General features: G+C 42.2%; 1 protein-coding gene across 10 annotated transcripts in view; it reads right to left on the bottom strand.

Annotated features, from left to right (window-relative positions):
- Positions 1-27,917, bottom strand: part of CADPS (calcium dependent secretion activator) — a 440,985-nt gene that overhangs the window by 38,900 nt on the left and 374,168 nt on the right. For 9 of the 10 annotated variants that reach the window (XM_045529934.1, XM_045529931.1, XM_045529936.1 and 6 more), the window contains 3 exons: positions 26,354-26,428; positions 25,380-25,463; positions 4,594-4,626 (listed from right to left, as the gene is read on the bottom strand). In XM_045529934.1, coding sequence (XP_045385890.1) covers positions 4,594-4,626; positions 25,380-25,463; positions 26,354-26,428 — 192 coding nt within the window. Of the gene's footprint in view, positions 1-4,593; positions 4,627-25,379; positions 25,464-26,353; positions 26,429-27,293; positions 27,309-27,917 lie in introns of all 10 variants that reach the window. The other variant, XM_045529939.1, reaches the window with a different exon arrangement.

Genomic DNA, 27,917 nt, shown 5'->3' with positions numbered 1-27,917 from the left:
ACATCAAAGGGCATTCTCAGTAGGGATGGGGACCCCTTCCTGGATTTGAGAAACTTATTATTACTGTTTCCATTTCTTCCCTGGTGATGTTTGTGGCAGATATGGCCTTTTCCTGGGCACATGCAGCCACCTTAGGGCTAAGACCCAAAGCCAAATTTATCAGACCTATTAGTAACCACAATGTTAGAAAAAGTAATCTACAATCACGGTTATTTTCACCATTCCTTCTCTTTTCACTAAGGTTTACTGTCCTCAAAGGGGCATCTTGTTTAAGTTTTAAAAACTCTAATATTTAAAAAAAATCAGTTTGGTTCATCTCACCCAGGTAATTAAGAAACTCTGAGATTCTCTTCTTTTGCCTCTGTCTTGTTTCTTTTCATAGTGCTTAGCAATATCTGACATCATTTATTTATTTGGGTTTTTTTTTTGGTCTGTATTTTCCTACTAGAACATAAGCTCCATTGAACATAGGAACTTTGGCTTATTTCTGTTGTATCTCCAGCACACAGAATGGTGCCTGGCACATAGTAGGTGCTCAGTAAATCTTCAATGAACAAACAAATCCATGAATGAATGAGCAAATCCTCTCTCTCTCTTTTCTTTTGAGATAGGGTCTTGCTCTGTCTCCTAGGCTACAGTGCAGTGGTGTAATCATAGCTCACTGCAACTTCAAGCTCCTGGGCTCAAGTGATCCTCCTGCCTCAGCCTCCGGAGTAGCTGGTAGCTGGGACTACAGGTGCATACCACCATATTTGGCTAATTTTTCTATTTTTTGTACAGACAGGTTCTCACTCTTACTCAGGCTGGTCTCGAACTCCTGAGCTCAAGTGATGTTCTCTCCTTGGCTTCTCAAAGTCCTAGGATTGCAGGCAAGTGTAACCATGCCCTGCTGCAAATTCTCTCTCTATTTCCTTTTGTAAGCTCTTCAATCACACTGCATAGATTTTTACTGGATGGGTAAAAATTTTACAAATTGGAACTTGTGCAAATCATTTAAACTTCTCTGAGCCTTAGTTAAACTGTCTGTAAAATGGGATTAGTAATAGCTTGCCTACTTACCTTCAAGGATTGTTATGATCATCAGCTATAATAATGTATGTGAAAATGTTTTGAAAGCCATAAATTGCAATGCAAACATGAACCACTATGGTTTTCCCTCAACAATATTAGATCACACCATAGCCTTACCTACCTTTATAATCTACTTTAGAACCAAGAAGAAAAAAGGGACCTTGGAGGAGCCAATATCAAAATAAAAATAATAGTCTCTTCATGAAAATGTATAGTTTTCTCATAATAGAGTCCTCAGGCCCCTACTTTCAGCCATCTTCCTTTCAAACTAGCTTCACATCCAATTCCAACAAGTTTGGTTTCCATCCCTTGATGGACCAGGAATAGGGAAGAGGGGAATTTTTGGAAACAAGTATGCCGATGAGAGAGAGCTATCACTTTCCTGGTGCCCTGAGTGTGAGGGAGAAGGGTGCCCGACTGCAACACCAGACACGTAGACTCACCAACCGCTGGGGTTTGGGACTATCGAGGGCGGGGGCAAGCTGCCCCTACACCTCAGGAGGCCCTGGGGGGAGCGGGTCACTATGCAGCCACTGGGGAAAGAGACAGTCACAGTGGTGATCCTGGGTCATCGAGAAAAGATTAAATTACAGTCAGTACCCTGTTTACAAACGCAGGAGAAAAAAAGGCAGGAAGGATGGATAATGCATTGTAAGTAGATTTCCAATCAAAACAGTTAAAAATAGAACTGCTGACAGACAAATAAGCTAACCTGTAGTTATAGCTGCAAAATACACTTGACCAAATAGCTGATGCTGTTAGATAAATCAGGCTTTATACCACATTGCTACTTACACACAGTGGGATAAACTTTTAGGTGATGTTTTTTAATATCTCACAATGACATTGTTTATTTTAAATGTGGCTTGGGCAGACTGATAGAATATGACATAGATCTGAGAAAACATATAAACAAGTATCTGTATTGTTAACTCCATCCACGTGTGGAAGACGTAATTTGTAAATAAGCTACTCTGTGGCTAAGGAAAAATAGGACACTTTAATCTTAGCCCGCCCCTACAAGAATACTTCTGAGCTTGAAGAAAACAAGCTCAAATTGTCCGCATCCTAAGCAAGCCCGAATTATGAATGCAAATCTGGTACATATACCGAAGGGTCCAAAACCACACCTAAGACAAAGAGATATGCTTTGGGGATTATGCAATGTTTTGAAGAGTGGTACCAGTACTTCTCTCCATTACTGTGGAAAATTAAAATTTATTAAATTTCCTGAAATTAATAAGCTAACTAATTACTACTACCCACATGGAGCTAAACCAATAAACTGTGTTGCTGAAAACCTCACAGGACAACACAGATGAACTCAGAATCTTCAGGGCTAGAAACAACTTGAGAAATGATTTTTTTTTGAGACAGGGTCTTGCTCTGTAGCCCAGGCTGGAATGCAGTGGTGTCATTATAACTCACCAGAACCTCAAACTCCTGGGCTTGAGTGATCCTCCTGCCTCAGCCTCCCAGGTAGCTGGGACTACAGGAGCGCACCACCATGCTGGGCTAATTTTTCTAGTTTTTGTAGAGATGGGGTCTCGCTCTTGCTCATGCTGGTCTCACTGGTGCTAAATGACCATATTTTGGGACAGGCTACATCATTTTCTTCTGCCTCCCTAGAGAGTATAAATTTTGCTAATTCATTTTTGTTCCCCCATAGCCTAACAAGGCTTCTAATATGGCATAATTAATCCATAAACACTGCCTGACTACAGATTAGGGTGCCTTTCATATTGACACAGAGTCCATCTCCCCCTCCCTCATCTTTATACTGCATTTGAACTTGGCTTGCAGGAATTATTACGTTGAACCATATGAAATTGCTGATATTTGACTTTCTGACCTCTCCAAAATGCCAATTTCATGTGGTTCAAGCTAACATAATGTGATGCTAACTCTGACTGCTGGACTGAATTTCTCCAGGTGTTTGGGCCTCGTCTGTGGGTCACTTCTGCAAACCTGGCTGTGGAGATCTCCCCTCTGTTTTGAGGCCTACAGAAAACAGACCGCAGCCACCAGATCTTTGGGTTGGGAGCCCAGCATTTCAATTTCCACCACTGTTGGAGAACAATGGAGGTCAGGGCTGATGTCGGCAAATTCATACCCCCTCTCCCCTTGTGCAACAGAGTGTGGGCATCGCACGACCCTCACCACCCATGCCCTTCTCCTGTGCTGAAATTTCTGGTAGGTGCCAGGTATGGTGCTGGGTGTTCTACATACGTGGTGTCATTTAGTTTGCACAGCAAACCCATGAGGTAGGTGTTATTTTCTCCATTTTAAAGATGGAGAAACAGGGCCAGAGAATTTGAAGAGTTTGCTCTCTGTGAAGTCAGTTTATACTTTGGGGCTTGAGAATGTAAATTACTTAACTTCTCTCCTTCCTGCAGCTGTGTGAGCTTCCTCTATTCTCCCCTGTAAGGACTGTCTACAAGAAGGAGTCTGAGGTGCCTCGATTAGAAGTATTATATGAATTCAAAGCGTAATTATTGATTGTACATCCTTTCATTAAACAAACAAAATACATGCTAATGCTAAATTCAACTCCAATTTTCTATTTCGTCTTCCTTTGAGAAATAAGCCAATAAACCATTATACACTTAGCTTCCTGGGGAAATGAATTTAAATGTTAATATAAATCCTTTTCGAAAAAAACAAATTTTAGCAAATAAGTATTTGAACAAGGAGGGTACTTAACCACGTTCAGAATGAGAAACGGCTCAGTACAAGACCCTTGGTGGCTGTTGACATAAGCTCCCTAAATTTAATATTTTATAATAGTCTCACACCTCTTTTGTTAGAAATGGAGAAACAGAATCATTTTCTTTTCTGCTTTATTGGAAGATATTTAAATCTCTCCAATTTTATTTTGCTAATAGGCAGGGCAAAGTCTGTCTATAAATGTATCCTGACTTATCACAGGTAATCCCTCACTTCAGCATTCATGTGTCCTACTTAACCTCAATTTAAATGTAAATTTTGGGCAACCTGGAGTGCTTTATCTATGAACTTTGACAGTTCTCTTCATTAATGAGGCCTGCACTAATTATAAGCAGTTTTGTAAGGTTTCCTTAAAACAATTGCAACATTGACCCCAAAATGAACAAATTCAGAATTTATTTGTTTTTTAAAAATACTGGCACCCCTGTGCAAATTTCTAAGTCACAGCTCTACTCCCAAGGTGTGCATGCAAAAGGGTTGGTGAGCAGGATGAAGACAGAATGAAACACCAGAGAAACCAATGAAAATGAAAGTGAAAGTGACCATGAACTGGGTTTACCCTCAAACGGGGACCTGCTTTCCTGATGAAAGAAGCCATACCCTCTTTTTGTCTGGAAAAAATTCTACTATGAAGTATTCTTGGCTTCTCTATTTCTGATGATCCAATTCAGGAATATACAGTTTAGCAGCAACTAATAAAAGTAGCACCATCAAAATTCTCATGAAAGCCAAAAATAAAAAAAAAAAACGAAAACCAAAAACCAAACCCCCGAAAAACAATTTTCAAATACTCACAGGTACGTCCACATATTTGGAAGCTGCCTTCACCTAAGGAGGAAAGAAAAGGATGGAAGTGAGGCTGGTGTTTATGTTTAATTGTTCACAGCTCAATGCTGTATCCCCATCAGAGTTAAAACAATATGCTAGCACACGGAGCTGACCAGGGAAAACAAAAAGGTACTGAAAAATAAAATCTGTTTGTTATTTTTTTTCAAGCCACAGCCTCTGCTTTGCAGAAAGAGAGAGAGGGAGCACATGCAGTTTTACTGATTTAGAGTCTGTTGCTTGAGTGGGAGCTTTGCATTTTCCCTCTTCCCTTAAAAAAGGAGAAAAGTGACTCTAGCTAAGCCCCAACTTATTAGTGGAGGGCTCACCAGTCAAGAAAAGCAACGAAGACTGCTGTCATTTTTTGGACCTTGGGTCTTTGTGCAATTTGGCTGCAGGTTGCCCTAACTGAATCCCTCAGTTCCCAGTTTTCGTTAACTCAGATCTTCAAGAGGAGGGTGGTATGGTAGGTGGGCATCTTTAACCCAGAGGGAGATGGGGGTCTGTGGCTGGGGGTACGGGAGCCTTTCAAAATTGCCTGAAGGCTGCTGTTATGTCTTCTGGTTTTAAATGCTAAAAACCTCAGATGGGAAGTGCAGGAAGTGGTTATAAAATGTATTTTCAGGTTTGAGGGGAGGGAGTGTGGTAGAGTACAGTGTTTGAGAGCATGGAGTTTGGAGTCATACTTGGGTTTGAATCTCGACTCTACCACTGACAAGCTGTGTGACCTTAGGCAAATTACTTCATCTTTCTGAGCCTCAGTTGCCTCATCTGTCTGGAGATACTAAGTGGCTGTTTCAGCAGGTTGGTAAGGGTGAATGTGCATTACTAAGTCTCCGACGTAGCATGGAACAAATGGTAGCTAAGATGATCAATTCATAAGCAAATCTGGGGGAGCTCTGGGTGCTGTGAGAAGTCAATGAATGGTTTGAGGAATAAAACCTATGGGAGTATGTGTGACATTCTATGTGTTTCATTTTGACTCAGGTCACATGTGTTCTTCTAGGCACAGGTTAGACCAAGGGGCTACATTTGGTGTCAGAGAGGGTTTCCTGGGAACTACAAAAACTGCAATGCACACAAAGCATTTTCACATCTCAGCTAGGCTTCCTCCTGCAATTTGGCTGAGACCAATATTAGGAATCACAGCCTCCACCCAAATGTCTCCCAGAAAAGTACCCAGGGGAGTGATTTCCTCCATTGCTCTTTTCTCAACGCTATTTTTCAAAATTTCAGTGCCCAAGACAGAGCAGTCAATGAACCAACAGGGTAGGGTGGAAAGAGCTCACGATTTAGAGTCAAAAGTTCTGTAAGTGCCAGAACTAGTTGACCCTGGGGAAATCATGTCAAGTTCCCTAGCCTTAGTTTCCAGATTTCTAGACCAGGGTGACAATATTATATACTTTGCAGGGCTGACAGCCTGATGAAATGAGAAAACACACGAGAAAGTTCTTTGCCAACTTTAAAGTGGGGAACACACATCGATTAGTTAATTATTGAGAGGGTGATACATTCTATCTTCTTGAGTCATTGGACCCAAAATGATTCCTGGATTCCCCTGTTATGGATTCCCTTGGAACCCTACACTTGTTCTTTATAGCACTGATTGAAATTGCAATTCACTAACTTTTTGCGTAATGTCTACTTCTTGCAGAATATCATGAGCAAAGGCTTTCTTGGTCTTGCTCACTGCTGTCTCCTCATTGACTAAACTGGTACCTGACTTTGAAAGGGAATTCAGGGAAAATATGTAGAGGGAAGGAATGAGAGAAAGACCAGATCGATAAACCACTGCACTGGTCAGTCTAAAAACCAACATAATTGTACAGAAAGCTGACTGCCTGCAAAGGCTAGTGGGTAAAGGAAACCACTCTTGGCCCTTAAAGGAATTTGAAGAAGGCTTTCCAGATTTTGCACAATTACCATTTCTACTACATGATTCTCAACCCCAAATCTTTCCTCTCCATTCCTGTTCCAGATTTGGTTGAGGCGAGAAGGTGGCTTGCCCTTTTTTCAAGTCTCCCCCATGTTCAATAATATCTAACATTTATATGATGTTTTTCACTTAGCAAAACACTTTCATGAATGGTTTCTTCTTTATGCCATCCTGCAAAATGGGGAGTATTAACCATATCCGTTTACTATCAAGAAAACTAAAACCCATAGAATTTAAGGAATTTATTTGCTCATGATCTCAGCCAGAAGGCAGAGGAGCCAGGACTCCCTTGTGTTCTTCTGAGCCCAAATTTCTCCCTTGGAAACTCCTGATCTCCTCAACACTGGTAGAAAAGTACAAGGCATTCAAGCATCAGCGGTCAGAGCAGGTGCTGGCAAAATAATTACTCTCAGCTAAAAACTGCTTCCTTTCCTCTCTAAAGTTGGTGCTTGGCAGTTGGTAGGAGTTTTGCTACAGCTGAAATGATCAACCTTTAAACACGCCTACTCTCCATTTACCACTAACACACAGTTCCAATCCGGAGAATGACACCAGTCAAATTCTATTCCTTTCAAGGCAGTTTGGGACGATGAGGCAAGCTCTGTCATGAATGAAAACCCTTCACTCTCCCACATGCACCAGCCTTTAGTTTTTTAAGTTTGTTCTTTTATTGGATAATTGCTGACTTGCACTTAGTCCTATTGATCTTCCTCCTATCCCATAATAACAGAGAAAACTAGCTCAGCGTAAATTGTGATCCTATGATTAGAGACAATTGTTATATTATTTTTGGTTCTGGACATCGACCTTTAGGAAGAATGTTGATGATGAAGATAAAAGAGTGTCTGGAAGTATATTCTATAAGGCAAGTGAACAAGAAAGCATCTTGCCTGGAAAAGGATGGGTTAATGACAAAGAAAACCATAATACTCATCTAGTTAATTAAGGAGCTTCATGTAGACGGATGGATCTTGTTCATGGTAGTTCCAGAGCATACAATCAGGACGAATGAGTAAAATGACAGGGCCCCAGAAGAAGGTCCAAACTGTCATCACAGTCCAGCCAGGAAATGGCCATGTCTGGGGAGAGTGACCTCCTCTTCCCTGGAGAGGCTCAAGTAGAGGCCAGGTAGGATGCTCTGCATGTGTTTCTTTACCTACGTGAGAGGTTACCTTTAAGGCTGCTTCCCTCTCTCTGATTCTAGTCTCCTTAGGAGGTAGGAAGTTGTCATCAGTTCTATTTTTTGCAGTATACAGGTTGAGATATAGCAGAGTGAATAAATTGGCAGAACCCAGATGAGAATCCTTTCCTGCATAATGCCAGCAGAGCTCCCTTTAAGCATGACCTTTCCTTTAATTATCCACAGGAACATGTCTTTCTACCAGCTGTGCTCTAAGTAGAGAGGAATGACCAGATCCTCCCAACCCACTAGGGCTTTGGAACTATTGCCAGAAAATCCAAGCATGCACCAGGCACTGTGTCTAGACCAAATAAACAACAGCCCCCGAAATCTACGTAAGACTATTTTCCATTATATGGAGGTATTGTTTTGATGAATAAAACACAAATTTCTTAAAAAGCACTACCTATTTTATGGCTGTTTTTTATCTTTATATATTTTTTTGTCAACTAATGGTTGTCAAAAGTCTGTGTGTGTGTGTGTATGTGTGTGTGTGTACGTAATTTCCTTTTCTTTTCTAACTTTAAAAGAAATCTTTCTAGTAAAGTGGCTAAGAGGATGGGTGTAGGATCAGCTAGGTGAGAAATCTGGCTTTGCCATTTTCTAGCTTGGTGACTTTGAGCAAGTGACTTGACTTCTCTGAGCCTCCTCTGTAAATGGGACAATAATAATGCTACCGAAAGGGATATGTTAAATGGAGCTATTCTTATCATCATTACTGGAATACTGGCTTACTGGGGCAGGCAAAGCACACGCTCCTCATCCTGGCCGCCACAGTCAGTTTCACTCCCTACCTCTGGCCCACGGGCAATTTCTTGCTATGAAAAGGATGCTGAAATCTCTCCAGGTTGTCAGCAAGTCTCTGAGCTGATTCTCAGTCTGGCATACTTTCTGCCAATTCTGTGACACCCTATGCACTGGAGACCTCACCCTCCAAACACTGAGGCTGACAGCGAAGATCTGTTCTCTTCCCTAAGGCTGGCTCAGTGTGGGGATGAGCAAGAGGGCTGTTCCCCAGGCCAGTGCCCTCGGTTATGTTCCGTGACACAATCCACCACTGTCCGGGACCAAGCCATAGCCGTGTGTCCCAGGGAACAAGGGCCAAGGGTGAGGATGAGGGGCTTGCCCCAGGCATCTGGTCTGGCATCCCTTCTGAGCAGGGACTCAGTTGCCCTCAAAGGAGAGGCAAGAACTATGACTTGAGCAGAACTTCATTTTCTGGTACTCGCTGCTTTGAGCATCGCCTCTATTAGGACAAGGAATGCCCCTTCCTCAGCGTGTTCGTGAGCCCTCTTGCCCTCAAGCCCCCAGATAGAGCCTATTCTGGAAAAGGTTAAAAAAGGAGACAAATCTAGAGAGGCTATGGAGGCTAAGGATGAAGTTAGGAAGACAAGCTGTCAGTGAGCCCCACTAGGGCTTGTTCATATTTTTCACGTGCCTAAAATAAAGAACGTTTATTATGAACAGGCACCACAGTAGGGGCTGTCAGACGAAGGCATTGGCTCTGTGATTTCTGTCCCCCTTGTTAGATGATGTCTAAATGCACAATCTCTACAAACACTCATGAGTCATGTCCATCCAACAACGAATAACAATAAGTAACACTTCTTGAATGCTTACTACTTGCCAGGCAATGAGTTAGCAACATTGCATTTGTTATATTTAATCCTCACAACAACCTTTTTTTGGGGGAGGAGACCTATTAATATTCCCATTTTACAGTTGAAGAAACTGAGGCTAAGAGAGATGAAACAACTAGGCTTGAAGACACACAACTAAAACGTTAAACAGCTTTGGACCTCCCATCTCCTAAGCCGCCTATTATTCAGTTTTTTTTCTAAATCTATCAAAACACTTTTATTGACCAGTCATATTTAAGTCTTGTTTTGTCCATGTGTGTGTAGATACAACCTAAAATGGCTTCTCCAAAGAAAAATGTATGAGGGATTTGAATACATTTGAGTCAGTGCAGAAGGTCCAAAACAGTTTCTCTGGCCTGTGTGTCCCAGCTAATTACCTCGACCCTCCACCTCACTTAGCGTGTGTAGACAGGCTTAATGGTTTCTCTATTGAGCTCTTCCATTATTTTTCAGGTGCCCAAGGTAATCTTTTCATTGAACACTCACCATTCCGGGATTTTCACAATGCTGATGACTAAGGGATTTTCGTCTGCCTGGTCCTAATAAGGGGACCTGAGTTAATCATTGTGTAGCTTTGATAGGGAGCGCGGCGGGGGCTTAAACCACTTCTCTTGCTTCATTAGGGGAAAAAGCAACCCAGGTGCAGACCACGAGGACCTCAGGGTTTGATACTATTAAATCAATGCACAGACAAAAAAAAAAGTGGATTAGGCCCTTTTTGCAAACAGAAATCTGGTGGGTAAGACTCAAAGATGGAAGAAAAAATAAGTCTGAACAGATACCACTGCATTAGCGACTGCCCCGGCTTTCCTTTCTCCCCATGGTCTCTTAAAACAAAAATCAAGGAAATGATTTATTCTCTGCACGAGCGGACTCCACCCCTGCCTGTTTGACTTCACAAGAGCTCTGATTTTTTTTTTTTTTTTTTTTTTGCTTTTGCCTAGAAACTGCAGCCCACACCACCATTTCAAAGGGCTAACAAAATTTACTTCAATGTTTGGCCTTTGAAAATTTCTGCCACAGGGCTAATGATGCTATTTTGCTCCTTTTTCTACTCTGGGAACCCGGGTGATTTCAGAGATGTGGATCTTTTTTTGAGAGCCAAGGCAATTCAGTATGTGAAAATGGTACTCTGTGCCACCACCATCCCTGAAATAATTTCATCTCTTGTTAGTTCAATTTTTCATCTACCACCATCCTCATGTCTAGAATATAGGCTCTATGAGGAATGAGGCTCTCTCTCTCCCCCCTCAGTATCTACACTGCCTGGTATATAGTAGTGGCTCAATAAAAGTGTGTTGAGGAATGAATTTTAGAGTATGGTACTCTTTGTTCAGTACCCAGGGTAGAGGCTTCGAGTGCTTTCTTAAGGTTGGTGTTAGAGCTACTGTACTCTTACAGGACAATTAAGAAAAGTACAACCAGACACTATAAATTCAAAAGGAAGTGGTATTTGTTGCCTCTATGGGAAAAGCTTAAAGGGTTTCATTCCTGTACACTCTGACCAGTACAGTGTAGAGGGTAAAGCTTGAGGTCAGGAGTCAGATGCCTGGGCTGGCATGTGGTTCAATCACCCACCAGCTGGGGGCCAGGTAATTAAGCTCTCTAAGCATAAGTTTACTCTTTTGAAAACAGACATCATGATAATAATAACAATAGTGCCCCCTTATAGGGTGGTTGTGTGGATTATTAATTTAAAAAAATGATAGATTTCTTAAGTGTTTATCACATGTGGGACATTATTCTAAGCATTTCACCTATATTAATTCATTTAGTGTATGTAAAGGGTTAAAGGAGCTAATGTATGTAAAAACTTTTGTATAGGGCCTGGCACATAGTATGTGTTTAATTAGTGTTCGGTATTATTTCTATACTCCTTTTCCCTCTACCTCCCAAGGGGCTGATTTGATGGGTCAGGTTTCAGGGCACTGGCTGGGTTACGTTTCCCAGTGAGTGGAGTCATTAAACCTTACATATTTGCCACTTGGGATGCTGTCCTTGTTTCATGATCAGAATGCTTCAGGTGACAGCATGTGACTTACCCTGCAGTAAGAGGCCCGACCATCTTATTTCCTCTCTTCTTTACTGGCCATGTTCCAGGTTGTGGACTAGACCCTCTCTCTCTCTCTGATTCTGTTTCTCTCTGGCTCGTCAGGCCTAACCTCTTCGGAAGAGATCCCTGGAGACCAGTGTGGCTCCATGGAGTTCTCTGCGTGGGAATGTAGACCTGAAGTCCAGTCCACGTTGTGATAGCTTGTTTCCAAAGAGGCTTGCCGTCAGTTCTGTCGCTCCCTTGTGTGCATGTGTTACTCCCGCATTGAGAAATGGAGTCTATTCCTCCATCTGCCTTAAATCTGGGCTGGCCTGTGAGTGCTTTGACAAATAGAATACAATGGAGGGGACACCAGGCCAATTCTGAGTCTAGTTTTGAAGAAGATTGGCAGTTTCTGCTTCCTCACTCTTAAAAGCCAGCTGTCAGGTAAGTGTAACTACCCCGAGACTATCATGCTGCAGGAAACCCAAGCCACATGGAGAATCCCTGCAGGATGAGACCCCATCTTGGGAGAAAGAAGCCACATGGAGAGACACTAAGTTATCGGACATCCAGCCCCAGCCCAGCCTGTCTACAGGGAAGTGTTCAACAGCACAGACTTTGGAGATGGATTGCATGGGTCAAATTCTAGCTCAGCTGCTCCGTAGACAAATACTTAACCTTTCTATGTCTCATTTTCCTCACCTGTAAAATGAGGACAATAGTATTCTTCATAAGGTTGTGGAGTTATTAACTGAGTTCTTAGAACAGTTCCTGAGGCATAGTAAGAACTATGTGTCAGCCATCATTATCATTTCTGCTGGAAAATCAGGTTGTTCTAGCTGATTGGACTTGTGCATTAAATGTGGTCTGACCCTGTACTATCCAACAACCATAAATGGCTATTTAAATTTAAATGCATTAAAACAAAATGCAATTAAAAACTCAACTTTTTAGTTGCACTAGCCACAGCTCAAATGCAGCGAGTAGCTACTCTATTGGACTGCTCAGATATGGAATATTTGCATCATTGCAGAAAGTGCTATTGGACAGTGCTGGTGCAGACCCCAGGGACATTCATAAATATAGGAAATGACATTCCTAAATGATAAGAATGAAGAGGTGTGTCACTCAGTTCCCATATTAGAACATGAAATTAATTGGAGAAGGAAGCAGGGGAAGAAATGGGGCATAGGTGTCAAAATCTCATCTTGTGGGTGAAACAAGAAATAAAAGTGGATGGGGGGCCAGGCGTGGTGGCTCATGCCTGTAATCTTAGCACTCTGGGAGGCTGAGGTGGGTGGATCATTTGAGCTCAGGAGTTTGAGACCAGCCTGAGCAAGAGCGAGACCCTGTCTCCACTAAAAAAATAGAAAGAAATTAGCTGGACAACTAAAAATATGTATATAAAAAATTAGCCAGGCATGGTAGCGCATGCCTGTAGTCCCAGCTACTCGGGAGGCTGAGGCAGGAGGATCGCTTGAGCCCAGAGGTTTGAGGTTGCTGTGACCTAGGCTGATGCCACGGCACTCTAGCCAGGGTAAGAGAGTGAGACTCTGCCTCAAAAAAAAAAAAAAAAAAAAGTGGATGGGGACAATTTAAAGCTATAAAGTTACCAAGACAGGAACACCAATAGTGGCATGATTGTAACAGGAGGAAGGCGGAGGAGAAGTGGAAGATGGTATCTATCACAGCAGGGAGTCAGATAATCTCTAAGGCCAATCAAGAAATAGCAATATAAGAATAGTACTTGAGCTCTGGGGATAAAATAATTATTTAAAGGGTCCCTTCTGAAGGAAGGGATTGAAGAGTAGAAAGGGGTAGGGCAGAGAACTATTGCCTTTTTTAAAAAAATGAGTGTTTCTGTACTATTTCATTTTTTAACCATGTGCCTATATTACTTTCATAAAAAATTATTGAAAAAAATACAAAAGTGATAGAATTTTCAACATTCTAGTGGAGAAAGGTATTTTGTGGGAAGAACCTGTCTTTCCCAAGATAACTTCCTCAAAGTCTCTGGTTTGATGAAATCATGGTTTGGAGATATGTCCTCTACAAAGACAAAAACAAAACCTAACAGAACCTCCCCTCAATACATAATCTGGATGCTCCAAGTGCATCTTGGGAAGATGAATAAATTGTAAGTGCCAACTGAGGGACCGACTGCTTGGGTGAGACAGAATGTGCGAGTGGGTGGATGTACTGGGACTGCGTGTGCGGGTGAGCAGTTGAGCAAACCTCAGTGGCTCCTGCTTAGGGCCAAGTGACAATTACAGTGAAGGCCCCTTCCAACACTTTCTGAGGACTGGAGAAAAACACAACCCTTGAAGTGTATCTGGGATCATACACAGCAAGATGGGTTCCCAGAGCTCTGTCACCAGAGGGGCTGAGATGTCTTCACTGCTTGCCAAAGCAGTGTGATGGGCCCATTGCTGTGTATGTAAGCACTGGGCTAAACACTACATGGACATGCATCATGAGGCCATTGGCCCTCACATCCCTTTTTTAGGAGGGCCAGAGCTTATAAATGCTGTTTTTACAGATGTGGGAACCGTGACACCAAAAATTTCTCATGAGTAGCTCAACAGAGGTCCACTGCTCAGAAAAATGATCACTGGCTTTCAGGATGTGATTTGCGATTGAAAGAAAAGAGTTAAACATTGAGATGTTTACAAATAGGGTTTCCCTAAGTTGCCTACATAAATGGAAACGGTGTTAAAAACATTTCAGATAATAGAAAAGAGAATATTGGCCAAGTCATGACTCTTACTCCTGCTTTCTCCATTATTGGCTATATGACCTTGGGAAAAGCAGTGAATTGCTCAGATTTCTCATAAACAACATAGAACTATGTAATAGCTGATATATAGTCATATATAAAAATATGGATGTGTTTACTAGTGATCGAATGCTTACTTTACACTATCTTATTCAAGTCTTATAAGAACTTGGCCGGGTGCGGTGGCTCACGCCTGTAATCCTAGCACTCTGGGAGGCGGAGGCAGGTGGATCACTCAAGGTCAGGAGTTCGAGACCAGCCTCAGCAAGAGCGAGATCCTGTCTCTACTAAAAATAGAAAGAAATTAGCTGGCCAACTAAAATATATATAGAAAAAAAAAATTAGCCAGGCATGGTGGTGCATGCCTGTAGTCCCAGCTACTCGGGAGGCTGAGGCAGGAGGATTGCTTAAGCCCAGGAGTTTGAGGTTGCTGTGAGCTAGGCTGATGCCACGGCACTCACTCTAGCCCAGGCAACAGAGCGAGACAATGTCTCAGAAAAAAAAAAAAGAACTTGTCTCCTCATTTTGCAAATGAAGAACCTGGCTGAGTTCAGAGAGGTTAAGTTGCTTTCCTCGGGGCACACAGTTAAGAAGTGGTAGAGCTAGGATTTGAACCCTCGTGGGTCTGACTTCAAAGGATTCTCTATTGTATGAAGCTGTCCCTAGACTGCCCTACCTTTCCACGAGATAATGAATGTATCAATGTGTGAAGGTAAAAGTCTTATAACTGTGGAAGTATTCGGAAAAGCAAAAAGTGCTGTAATATTCACCTACCACAAATAAGACCTCGTATCTAACTATGTAACTGGCATGGCTATTCTGAAATGACCTCTGAGAACCACTGCAGAGCTTCACAGGGGGCCAGGGGAAGGCCAGAGAGAGCCCAGGCTTTCCTGCAAAGCGTCCTTAGGCAAAAACGTGAAAACTGAGTTGCAGGGCTGCTCGTTGATTGCACGGCTTCTGTGCATGTTCATAAATATTGATTGTGATTAAACTATTATCATAGTAATGAGGGTAATAATGCCTCCTACAGCCCATCCCACCACACTACTCAAAGTCCCTACCTCTCATTAAACAAAGGGCTGCTGGCACTGCTGGAGAGTTGGGCAAGAGGCAGGGAAATGATCTCTATTAAGCAAAAGCATTCTGTTCCATGCACTGATTAGGAGCCACAGCCTCATTAACGACGAGAATTGTTCTCATCTCCTGTTGTTCAGGGTACTGTGCTCTGAGACTAGATCCAGGAAGTGTATGTTCTCATCTCCCCCACCCCCAACCCCCTGGGGCTTCTGAACAGATGCCTGATTGAAGTAGACCTGTTTTTCCTTCTAGTTTCCTTCATTTCTGTCCCAATCCTTCATTCCCAGAGAGGATTTCTGCAAGACTCAAGGGCTCCTTCAAGCCCACCCTCCTGATACTGCCAAGACTTAACAATGGTTTCATGCTTACTCTTTGCCTGGCTCCAGGCTAAGTAATTTACAAGTAATTGACCCTCACAATGGTGCCGTGATGATTATCATCACTTACAGATGAGGAAACTGAGGCTCCCTGAGGTTAAACGACTTCCTGAAAGACCCACACTACAGTTCCTGTCCTTTGCCATAACTAATGGGTGTGGAGCACAATGCATGGGGGAAGGGCACGCTTGTAGCTCTGGCTTGGGCTAGGCAAAGGCATTATATGTAACCCAAATGTTTGTATCTGCGTAATATTTTGAAATTAAAAACAAAAGAAAAAAAAAAGTCCCACAGCTAGTGCCATCACAGAGCTGGTATTTTGACATGGGTCCCTTGGACTCTAGGGTTTGCCCTCTCTAGGGCCATGTTGTATTCGTTTTCATTTTGTCAGTTTATGTGACATACTCTCATTTTAGGAGAAAATCAGAAATGCAAATTGCAGAGTTTTAATTTTGTAAAATCTCCAAGTAGGCCTGTAGGCTTATTTTTGTTGATTGTAAGTGGAGGCTCCGGCTTGCCTCTGGCATTTTCAGGTCTTGCTATGCCTTTTGAACATCTCTCAGAAGGCCGATAGGATGCAGGCTCCAAGAGAACAAGGCCCTCGTCTTACCCATGGCCTTGGCTTCCACGTGGCCTTGGTGCTGAGCAAGAGAGCTGTACTGTTGTTATGGAACAGTAACGTTTCTGCACAAAGGTGTACCTGGAACTCCTGATGTCCTCTTTTCCCCCAGGCTGCTTTAGGCTGTACTTGAAGGTATAAATTGTTTATTCACCATTGCCAATGACAGCTTATCTACCAAAGTCAGCCCGGGTCTGTTACTCAGTGGACAGATTTTTTCCTCTTTATTTTCATTTTCTTAGGTAAAGAGTGGGGAAAACAAACAAATGGAGCTAGGTGGTCTGGGTTCTACTAACCTAGCTGTGCAAGTCATTTTCCTTCTCTGGTCGCAGTTTCTACAGCTGCAAAATGAGGGGCCTAGGGAGTGTCAGTACTTCTCCAACTTTCGGCGTTAATGCCACCTTCCTGACTTGGGCTATAGCCCATGTGCCATCTGTACTATATTTAGTTAATATTCCTCTTTAAATTGGTGCACTTTAAAAGTAATTATAAAAGGCAGCTTATATTGCTACTATAAATGAAAAATCAATGTCACTCAATAAGAAAAAGGGTGAAAATAAATACAATATAAATAAAGTTATGAAATTCTAGGTAAGACATTGTTGCCTGCTCAGAGTGCCGAGCCTGAGGCCTTGTCCCCCCTCCCCCTCTGTTGCATACGAAAATTGGAAATTTTTAGAGAAATGTGAAAGACAAGCACTAAATGGAAACTTTCTCTTTGGTATTAAGGCTAAGGATGGAAATAGAATTGAAATGGATACAATCCTCTCACAATGTGCTTGGTCTTTTTTTTTTTTTTTTTGAGACAGAGTGTCATTCTATTGCCCGGGCTAGAGTACAGTGGTAGCTCACAGCAACCTCAAACTCCTGGGCTTAAGCGATCCTCCTGCCTCAGCCTCCCGAGTAGCTGGGACTACAGGCATGCGCGACCATGCCCAGCTAATTTTTCTATATATATTTTTAGCTGTCCATATAATTTCTTTCTATTTTTAGTAGAGACGGGGTCTTGCTCTTGCTCAGGCTGGTCTTGAACTCCTGAGCTCAAGGGATCCTCCCACCTCGGCCTCCCAGAGAGCTAGGATTACAGGCGTGAGCCACTGCGCCTGGCCTGTGCTTGGTCTTAATGCTCAGTTTTTGTAGCATCTAACACGAATGTCATCACAGGTACCACATGGCACATGTCCTATGCTTCGGAAATAGTAGTATACTGCTATACTGCTATACTGCTGTATACTACTGAATACTACTGAATACTACAGTATACTACTGTATACTACTGAAAGGCTCTCTCTCAAAAAGTAAAGCCCTGTTTGGTAGTGTTCACCAAAGGCTCCCACCGTGGTCAATTTCAGGCCACCAATGTGACATCCCTAACTTTGGAGATAGAAGGAGATGCAGAAATTTGCCCTCACTACCAGGTAGGAGCTGAGTAAATTCCAGCACATCCCTGAAAACACTAGATCAGAAAATCTAGAAAATTCCTTCTATTGTAGGCACTCTACATAGTAACTTCCAGGCAACAGAGATAAGGGTTTTTTTTTTTATGTTTCTATCTCTATAACTCCTAGCTTAGTAATTTATATATAGCAGTCATTTAAAACATGATTGATAGCTGATTGAGTAACTGATTCTAGTATTCAGTACTTAGTGATACAACTACACTGGTAATAACAATATCTAACAAGTACTGAATGCTTATTCCATTCCCCATTCCCTCATTTAATTATAACCCCACCACATAATGTAGGTCTTATTATTCCCATTTTACAGATCAGTAAAGTCAGAGGTTAATTGATCTGTCCAAGATTACACTGCAGTAAGGGGTGGAACTAGATAAACAAGAAGCCTCAGTGCATATTGAAATAAACCTGATTCAAACCAAAATATGCTTGGAGAATGAGATATTAAATTCTGATTAAGCAAATATTTTGATTAATAGGTATTCTAGAGACCATGTGTGAATGAAAAATTCTTGGAGAATTAAAATCAAACACAAAATGCTGAAAATATACTAAACATAATGGAAAATATCTTTGCTGTATCACATTTTTGAATAGAAGAATATGCTGAAAGATAAGTGATCTGATCTTGTTACAGATAATGGTTTGGGTTGCTTACAGGAGATATGACTGGTATGCTAAGACTGAACAGGTGGGAAAATGCTCAGTTAAGAGCACCAGGGACATCTGAACCTTTTACAGTTTTGGGTAATTTGATGGTAAGGCTAAGGCTAAGAATGGCTATTTATGGAGTGCCTACCACATGCCAATTGTTATGCCTACTGCTCACTTTATTTCTAATTATCCCACTGGCTCTCTGAAGTAGCTGTCAGCACTCCCACTCGACAGATGAAGAAACTGAGGCTCAGAAATGGTCAGTAACCTGCCCATATTTCCCTTAGTCCGGGCTTCATGATCAGATCTCTATTTTTATCTTAATCACTCTTTAACTTTCGGGTGATAAAGTTCCCACCACATGTGGTCTGGAGGTCAGGGCAGAATCTGTAACTTTTAATTTCACAACAATTATTTCCTGTTTGAAGCTACGTACATATTCATTAGGTATTTCTGTCATAGGTGGCATTGCTGTGATCTGGTCGCTTAGCACCTCACAGTCTAAAGAAAATATGGTGTTTGCTTTGAATGATACTCAGCTGCCTACTACAAAATATTAGGGGAAATGGTTAACGTTGGATGCTTATCTTTTTTCTTCTGTAAAGCCACTGAGGGGTTGCTCTGGACAGCAGGTGTGTTAATTGTCAATTGCAGTTTCAAGGCATCAACTGGAAAGAAGGATGTCCTACTAGGCGATAAAATGATCTGTCATGGACCCCAAAGTGAATATCAAATTCTGAAACACTAGGGGGTGGCTGATGAAAGAAGTCAGTGGAAGACATGGCAGATCAGTGTTTTATAATTCTGTAACTTTTTAGGGTACAATGTTTTTTTTGGTCCATGTGAACATAATACATTAGAAGAAATAAATGGTGGCTCACAACTTCACCATCAGAAGACCACGAGCCTGGTACTGGCTTGTAACGGGAGCAGGTCTCTTTGTGACCCCTCAACTTCTCCAGATTAATCAATTTTGGTAAATTCCCTGCTTAGCACCCTTCCTATGTGATCAGGTTCCTGCCTAGCTCTTTAATCCCATCCCTGTCATTTCTCTCCTGCTCTGGCCTTTCCCTGAGCCACAAGGAACTTCCAGTTCCTAGAATGTCCCAGATCTTCCCTTTTCCCTCCAGGTCTTCATATCTTCTTTGTTCTTTCCTTTGCCAGGTAAAATTCTACTCACTATTGAGGTCTCAGCTCAAATGTCATTTCCTTCAATGGCCTCCCAAATGAGGTTGGGTCTCTTTGGTCTACAGTTGTACTGCATTGGCTACTTCTGTCTCTCTGAATAATCACCATACTTGTAAATTATTTGTTGAGAATATAGCTGCCTCGTGAGAATGTACAATAAAAGGCATTGATCCTCTTGTTCATTGCTAAGCCCCTAGTGTCTATCTAGCACATAGTAGGCCCTCAATAAACATGCGTCAAAGGAAGGACTAATGTAACACTGATGATTATCTGGAGAGGGCAAAGGAAGTGGGGAATTTTGAATGTCCATTATTTTGGTGTTGTTATAAAACTGGCTGGCTGGTGGGTAAATTATTTGTAAACTAATTTTGTTGGTAAGATGTGAAATATAGATGACTCTTTCCCTTAGGAATGATATCAGTTAGTTGGTAGTCCCTGGAAGAGTTATGAATTGACTTCATTTATCGGTTTCTGTGCATGTATGGAATAACATTCTGCTGATAATAAAGGGAAGAAATGAAGGTGGAGTCTTAGTAGCTGTGTGACTTTGGATAAATTACTCAACACCCTTCATTTGTAAAATGGGAATAATAATTACATCTATCACATAGACTGATTGTAAGGATCAAATGAGAAAATGCATGTAAATCCCATATCGCAATGTGTGGCACATAGTATGTGTTCAATAAATAACTATCAGCTATTACTACCACGGTTGGTGCTTTTGTCCAAGGCAGCCACAGTCACTCTGAAACATAGAAGCCAATTGACTTAAATCACATGAACTTGGCAGCTGATAATTCGATGATATTACCCTCTGCAGGGAGGACCAAAATCTGTCTGTCTGTATCACCCATCATCAGCCCACACTGTAAACAGCCCTAAAGCCAAAGCAAAAATGAAACACCTTCAGAGAAACCCCTAGGAACACTCGCTGCACTCTAAAATTTGAACTGCTTCCTGACCAAAACGTTCTGTGAACAGAAATGAATTCCCTTGATCCAGTTCCGGCTTTTGACCAAGGTGGCATTCTTTTTCTAAGGCATCATAGCAGGAGGTCTGCCCAAAAGCAGTCGATGCTGCTGGTTTACGCTAACGCCAACCCTTGTCACAGATTCCAGTGGGAAGAAGCATATCTGCTTTGTTTCATTTCTAAGTGGCAGAACAATTAAAATGCTGGCAAAAGGAAAGTAGGGTGAGTGAGGGTAACTTGAGACAAAGAAAACTGGATGGACATACAGTAGGCTTTGGGCTCCTGACAGCTCAAAATATGCTTTCTTCTCCCTATCCCGAGTGGCTTCCATGTTATGTTGTGAGCACCTCAAAAGGATTTGTTTCCTGGGAGGAGCTTGGCTGAGTTCTAGGGGGCTTCAGAGGACTTGATATAATTGTTCCTTTCTGCTTTGGGCTGGGGCTGGGCTCCAGAGGCCCCAGCGCTCAGTGGAGGGAGTACTCAGGTGGAGCTGGAGGGCTCACCCTCTCTGAACCTCAGTTTCAACATCTGCAGAAGAGCATTGCTGGAAAGGGATTATTTCAAGGATTCAACAGGAAAAATACATTTAAAGCACTTAGGTTTGTGCCAGGCACTTAGCAAGTGTTTAAGGAGTAGGAGCTGTAGCTCTTATAGTTATTTTAGACTTTCGAATTCATCTAATATAACCATCGTCATATTATGGTGAAGGAAATTAAAAGCCGAGAGGTAGTCTCTTGTCCCAGGTCACACAGCTCCTTGATAAGGTGCAGAACTGGGTAGTCCCTCCCAGATCCCCCTACTCTGAGCTGTCTCACTGTGCCCCACTAACTCTCAGGACTCATTCGGCTCCGTGCAGCTCTTCAATACATCACAGTTCTCGGGCCTTCCACCTTTGCCCCCTCCAGTCAAGTCTCCACCCCCAACATCCTCTCAATCTCTGAACCCTATTCATGTTGCCTCCAAAATAGCCTGCAAGAAATGCCTCCTCCTTTCCTGCCTCGTCGCTAGTGCAGCTGCTGTTCTGTCCAGAAGATTCTCCCTTGTCTTTATCTTTGGCTGGCTCCTTCAAGTTTGAGCTCACATCTCCTCTGCAGAGAGATCCTGCCCGACCATCCCAGCATAAGTCACACCGCCCTCCCCACTTTCTCCTGCCCTCTGGTTTATGTTCTGTGCAACGCTTCCGCCACCGGATATTTTTTTTTCCTTTTTTTTTGGCCTGTCTCCTTTACTAAATGTAAGCTCCAAAAGGACAGAGAACATGTCTTCCTTGATCATTGCTGTGTCCCCCGCACCTAGCACAATACATGACACGTAGGTGCTCAGTAAATATAAGTTGGGTAAATGAGTGAATCAATGAATGAATGAATTCCCAAACCAGCATACTTGTTAACACCTGGACAGGACCGAGGGAAGCATTTTGGCTTTCTGGGGGAGGGACCAGCGCACCTGCTGGCTTGTCCCCCTTCTTGGCCTCCTAAAAGAACAGCGCAAGGCTACCCACAAGACAGGGACCCTTCCAAACAGGCATCCCACACAAAAGCACATCTTGCAGTCAAGGGAAATGGGCGGATAGTTGCTAATCGTGTCTTCCAAATGGGCTGATCTTTCAAAAGTTCGAAAGGCGCCTGCCTCCATAAATCCCAGGCTGCTACTGCTGCTGAGGCTGGTGAGGGAGGAGAGGAGGGTGCGCTTGGGCGCCTCTCGGGCTGGCACGAAGAAGCCACATCTCATCCTCCCTCCTCCCCCCAGCTCCTCTCCAAGAGAGGAAGCAATGCAGATGGAGACGAGAAATAAATATTCCTGCCTGCTCCGTGCCACTGCAGACGTTTTCCAAAATGTCTGGCTTGGACCATGAAATCAAGCCCACCCAGGAAAGGAGGCGCTCAGCGGGAGAAAGAGGGGGAAAGGGTGGCATATTTGTCGATACTCGTCAGCTTTCTGGGGGGCAGAGCACATGGCTCATACTTGGCAGCCCTGCTGAGGTGGGGACGTGGTAAGTGCACAGTAATACTTGAAGAACTGAATCAGAAATGGCAGCAGAGTTAAGGAAAGGATGCCAGAGCATCGGCACTATCTCTGCGCCTTTGCAAGGTGTCCTAGGACTCACAGCTGGTTCTTTCGTTGGTTTTAAAGCTCTTTCCACAATACCTGCTGCCTCTGTTCAACCCTTCTACTTCTACACTACTCCTGGGAAATTAACACAACTGGGCTGCAGGAAGCCTTCAAAGGCCCTTTGGAATTTGGGCAGGAGCTCAGAATCCATGTGTGGAGACATTCCTGCCACCTCTAAGCACAGCTCGCCTTCTCTAATACTGGAATACTGGCAGGAGAGGAGAACATAGGCTGCAAATGATAAGTGGGTGCTTTTGGCCTTGAGATGGCCAAGTGTGTGGGAGAAGTGTCACTAAGAAGGGAAGTTACAGGCCCAGCAACAGGCACCGAAGTGTTCTGCATTACGGTGCCTTTGCTAGGCATTCTGTGAGGCTGCAAAATGTCTCAGGAAAGAGAGATGAGAGGATGGGAATTTCAGCTTGAAAACTCTCATAGGATGCTCTGGGTCTTCTTTGTTTCTAACCCTCCCGTGAGACTCCCTGGTACCATGTTCTTGATACTGCTGCCACTGGACCACCCTCCTGTAGTCCTCTTGGTGAGTCAGTAATTACGGTGGGGCCCTTGGTGGATTGAATTCTGCTCAATAAAGAGCAGAGGGGCTTTCCTGGGTTTCACAGGGTCAAGTCCAGTGCAGTAAAAACAGTTGCCCAAAATGAAAACTCAAAGAAAGCAATGTCTTCAGTGGGTGTCAGGGGAACATGTTCCAGAAACGTTGCATTTAATTCTGTCTCTTTGCACCGTTTCCACCACTTCACTGAGGAATGAAACATTGTCTAATATTTCCCACTCATGTGCCCTGAATCCTTCTTTATGAATCTTCCCCACTCACTTGCCCATCTGCCTTCCAGTGCTAGGCAATTGCCAGCTGAATCCCACTCTCTCCAGGAAGCCGTTCAGTGGTGGGGAGAGCTGGCAGGACACCTTGGTTCCTGTCACCACTCTGCCCGTTGCTGTGTGACCTTAGACAAATGACTCCCCCTCTCTGGGCCTTGGATTCTTTGTTTGTGAAAGGAATGGGTTTGGATAGGTTTCCTTTCAGTTGGGATACATTATGGGTGGTTCTACAGAGTGAAATTGGATAGAATTCTTATTTTCACCATCCCTTTCCTACCCCACCTTGGGCAACAGACTGAAGGCATTGGGGCCATCACATTTCGGGGACTGAGTTCAATCCTTATATCTGGGAAGGTCAGAGCTGCATATGAAAATAAGCTGGACGCATAGATACGTGGATGCTCTCTAGAAACTATTTTAAATGTTTTCTGTCTATATTTCCCTTAATTCCGAAGAAGATTAATGTATGGGTTGGGGAAAGATCAAAGTAGGGTATATTTGGAAAGAGGTCATGTGCAAGTATGTCTGCATCTTACAATAATCATATTTGTTACCTTTTATTAATAATAGCTGTCATTTACTGAGGTCTGCTGTGAGCTAGGACTATAGTAAGCTCTTTCATCTACACTGTTATCCTTACAGAAGCTTATTATGGAAGACATTATCCATCCCCCACTCTCTTACAGATAAGAAAACTGAGGCTCAGAGAGAATGACCCACCTGCTTGAGATCATACAGCTGGTATTAATTACCAATACTAATTAATATTGGTAATAGGATTCGAGCCCAGTTCTGTTGGATTCCAAAGACAACGATAGGCTAGCCGCTACCCTGTGCGGGAGCTTGTCTTGGCATCCAGTATCCGTCTGGGAGATTCTTCATATAATGAGGCTGTTTTAAAGACCCATAGGTAGTGGGTCCTAAATTGGTTGCCTTTCCTACGACATTATCAGAGGGAAACAGCTGGTCTCAGAGCCAGCAGGAACCCGCTGTCAGAAATGGCAGGGAAGCACGCAGCTGCGGTGCTTGCCTTGCACAGGGAAGGCTGGGAGAACCAGGCCCCTGACACAGCCCCTCTACAGTGACCCCATCTCCACTGATCATCTGTCCTCAGAAAATACGACTGGCTTCTGCCCTGCATCATCTACCTCACTTCTATGCCCTGGTCCAATTCTGGCACAGAATCAGAGCCTCTCCGAATTTGTAAAGAACTAGACCATCCACTGCACAGGTTTGAACTCAAATGGCTCCCAGATAGGTATATAAATGAACGAAACAACTGGAAAAGGGCTTGCAAACACGCGTCCAGTCTACAGAGACCACCGGAGACCACCTAGACCCGGCTCCAGCAGGCGGTTGTGATGCACATACACAGGTCTCTCCCCTTGTGGCACAGACTTCTCTGTGGGTTCTCCTGATTTTTAAATGTGGGTAACTAATTCTGTTAAGAAGAATGTACTCAACACAGGGAGGATCATATAAAACATGCTTGCAACCCTATCTGACCTGCGGGTCTCCATCTGCAATCCCTAAAATTAATTTTCTTTATTTGCAGACAAGGAAATGGTGGCCCACATTAAGAAATTTGCCTGAGATAGCTAAGGCGGGTTTAGGCAGACAACTCTTTGGATACATACATATAGAGATGTGTGTGTGTACAGATACATACACGCATATTGTACAGTCACAAATGAAATAGAAATGATGTTGGATTACCAGCTGTCATGAAATGTCCTGCTTGTTTGCTTAGTGTTAATATCATACACATTAATAGTTGGCTGTAATTTACACCCATGTGCCCAAAACAAAATGACACAATAGCACCCCTCCCTCAAACCAAACCCAAACTGAAATTAAAACAAAATCAGCAGAGAAAGAAGCTCTTTACTTACGGTAAATGACAGAAAAGAAGAAAACAAAGTCCCTTCGTCATATCTCGATAATTTTGCCAGTACTCCTTCCAAGATAGTAACGAACTAGGAAAACAGCAAAAAAGGAAAAAAATTATTATTTCAAACTATAATTGTTCACAATAAAGAATAACATTTTCCAACCACACAGAAGCCGGGATTGAGCCCTCTGTTCATTTCTGCATTCTATTATTTGATTCCCGTCTTCGGAGAAAGGAATAGACTGCCTTTGCATGGAAATATTTGACTTATCCGGCTTTCTCTTCATTATTATGTGATTGCAAATATAGAGTGTTACAGAAGTACAAAGTGACAAAATATTATTGAGTTGCATATAGCATGCGATAATATTAAATGCACTTTTTAAAATCCAAAACTGCGCAAAGCAGTTTTTACGTTACATATTAGCACTACATTTAATCCAATCTATTTTTATTTGTATTTTATCAGTAATTTGGGGGAAACAGAAGTTTAGCACTGGCAAATATAAATGTCTTCCCATTCAGCATTACTTAGTTAAAATTCTATAATTCATGAGGGTGACTGAAATAGCTTTATCTGACTTTTATGTTTTATTATGACTCTCACTGCATGTGAAACTAGAGGAAAAGGGGTTTTCATGATGGCAGAATTCCTTATTACCGTTTAACTTTCTGTATTTAAAAATTTAACTTTGTCAGTGCTGAAAAACAAAACAAACATTTCCCGCATAACCTAGTGCAACGTTTGGGGACAAATTCCTATTAAGTTAACATATGCCACTTCATCAATTTATCTTCACACGGCTTGAGATCATCGGAAAATCATTTAGAGCTGAGGCTGGGTGATGTACAATCTTGTTTCCTGAGAGACGCAAGTATCCAGCTCAACTTTTTAACGTGTTACATTTTAATGGAAATGCAGACATCACAAAGCAACGTTCACAATCAAACATTTCACCTGAAGCTGAAGGTTACCTTTGCAACCAAGAGTGTTATCATTTCCTTAACAGTTTCTTCAATTAGTTCGTCTATTTTTGAATGATATTGATGCTAAAGAACACAGAAAGACAAAATATTAGCATGTTTGAGAGGTGATGGCATCGCACCCATCAGTAATTTTTAGACAATGCAATTTATAAATAAAGTTTGGCCTGCAGACCCAGTTTATTTCCTTAGTCCCAGGAGTATCTGTAGGATCCTAACTCCAGGTCTTTGATGAAGAGAGATCAGAAACTCTTTAAAAAAATTACCAGGCTCATTGTTCTTCACCCAAGGCTTTCCGATGCCTTTCATGTGTGTAGATACATACACACCTTTACAGAGAGCACACCTTAACATCCTGGCAGTGTGTTCATCTGGATCTTACAAAGCAAGGTACCATAATGATTTAGTACAGGAAATGAAAATTATCTTTGGAAAACTGCTGGGGCACGTGGCTTAGGTAGAGGAATTGTTCCAAAGGGAATTTGACCAAGACACTGTGACTGATTTTGCAAAAGCTGTTCTGAAACCTTCAGGTACTTTGGGTTAATGCCTCAGAGCTCCCCAGTTTTATCTCCAGGTATTGTCTCAGTGTCGAGGCAAAATGTCTCTTTTTGAATCCTTGAGGCAAGCCACTCATTTTTTCTGTTCATTGAGAAGCAGACCAGGCTGACAGCCTGTACTGAGACCGCTGCTAAGTTTTTCAATTTCTCTAACTGCGGCTGTCGATTAAATTTAAATAGTAATGTGAAAACAAACAAAAATCTGCTGTAAATGCCAGGGAAGAAGGAAAAGTGATTTCAACACAAAATATTAGATGCCAGCTCCTTGACATTTATTAGATTATTTTAGTATCCATTTGAACTATTCCACATTTCCTTAACAAAAAATAACAATGCAAAACATTGTTATTTGAAAAGGAAAATGCACTTACCCACTCTTTAGCAAACTTTCAGAAGGATGATTAATTAGAAACAGAAAAAAAAGAAGGAACAGTACAAATAAAAATTAGGACAAAAGGACACATGAGAAAATAAAAATTAAATAAAACATCCAAAAAACTATGTAAACATACTGAAATAAGCCATTGTAATGTGGTTTCATATTCTGATAAATGACAATCCGAATTATTGTGAGTGAACAAAGGGAATGTGAATTAGGTTCATTCATTCAGAGTCATAGGAAGATTGGTTTGTTATTGGAAGACCTGGATGGAGCCCCAGTGCAAAGTTGGGAAGTCATGTTGCCTATAAAAATTTAGCTCAGTTTCCTTATCTGTAAAAAAACAAAACAGATAATAATATTATTACCCAGAACTAACGAGAGGGGGGAAGGCAGTACAAATTGCTGATTTTGGAAAGGGAATGAGGCCAATCCTGTATAAAAATTTTTAGTGTGTTTGTTCTATTATAATTATTTTGAAAACCAGTGCTCAAGCCCTTTCCTGGCAGTCATGCTCTTAGACTCATAGGTCTCTGCTTTGAAGATCAAGTGAGGGTCCAGACATGAAAACATTTTGTCAACTATAGCTGTGATTCAAATATTATTATTTGTTCAA

Source organism: Lemur catta, chromosome 18, assembly GCF_020740605.2.
Source record: "Lemur catta isolate mLemCat1 chromosome 18, mLemCat1.pri, whole genome shotgun sequence".
Lineage (NCBI taxonomy): Eukaryota > Metazoa > Chordata > Mammalia > Primates > Lemuridae > Lemur > Lemur catta.
Note: the sequence above shows the minus strand (reverse complement) of the source record. Positions and strands in the feature narration are given on the sequence as shown.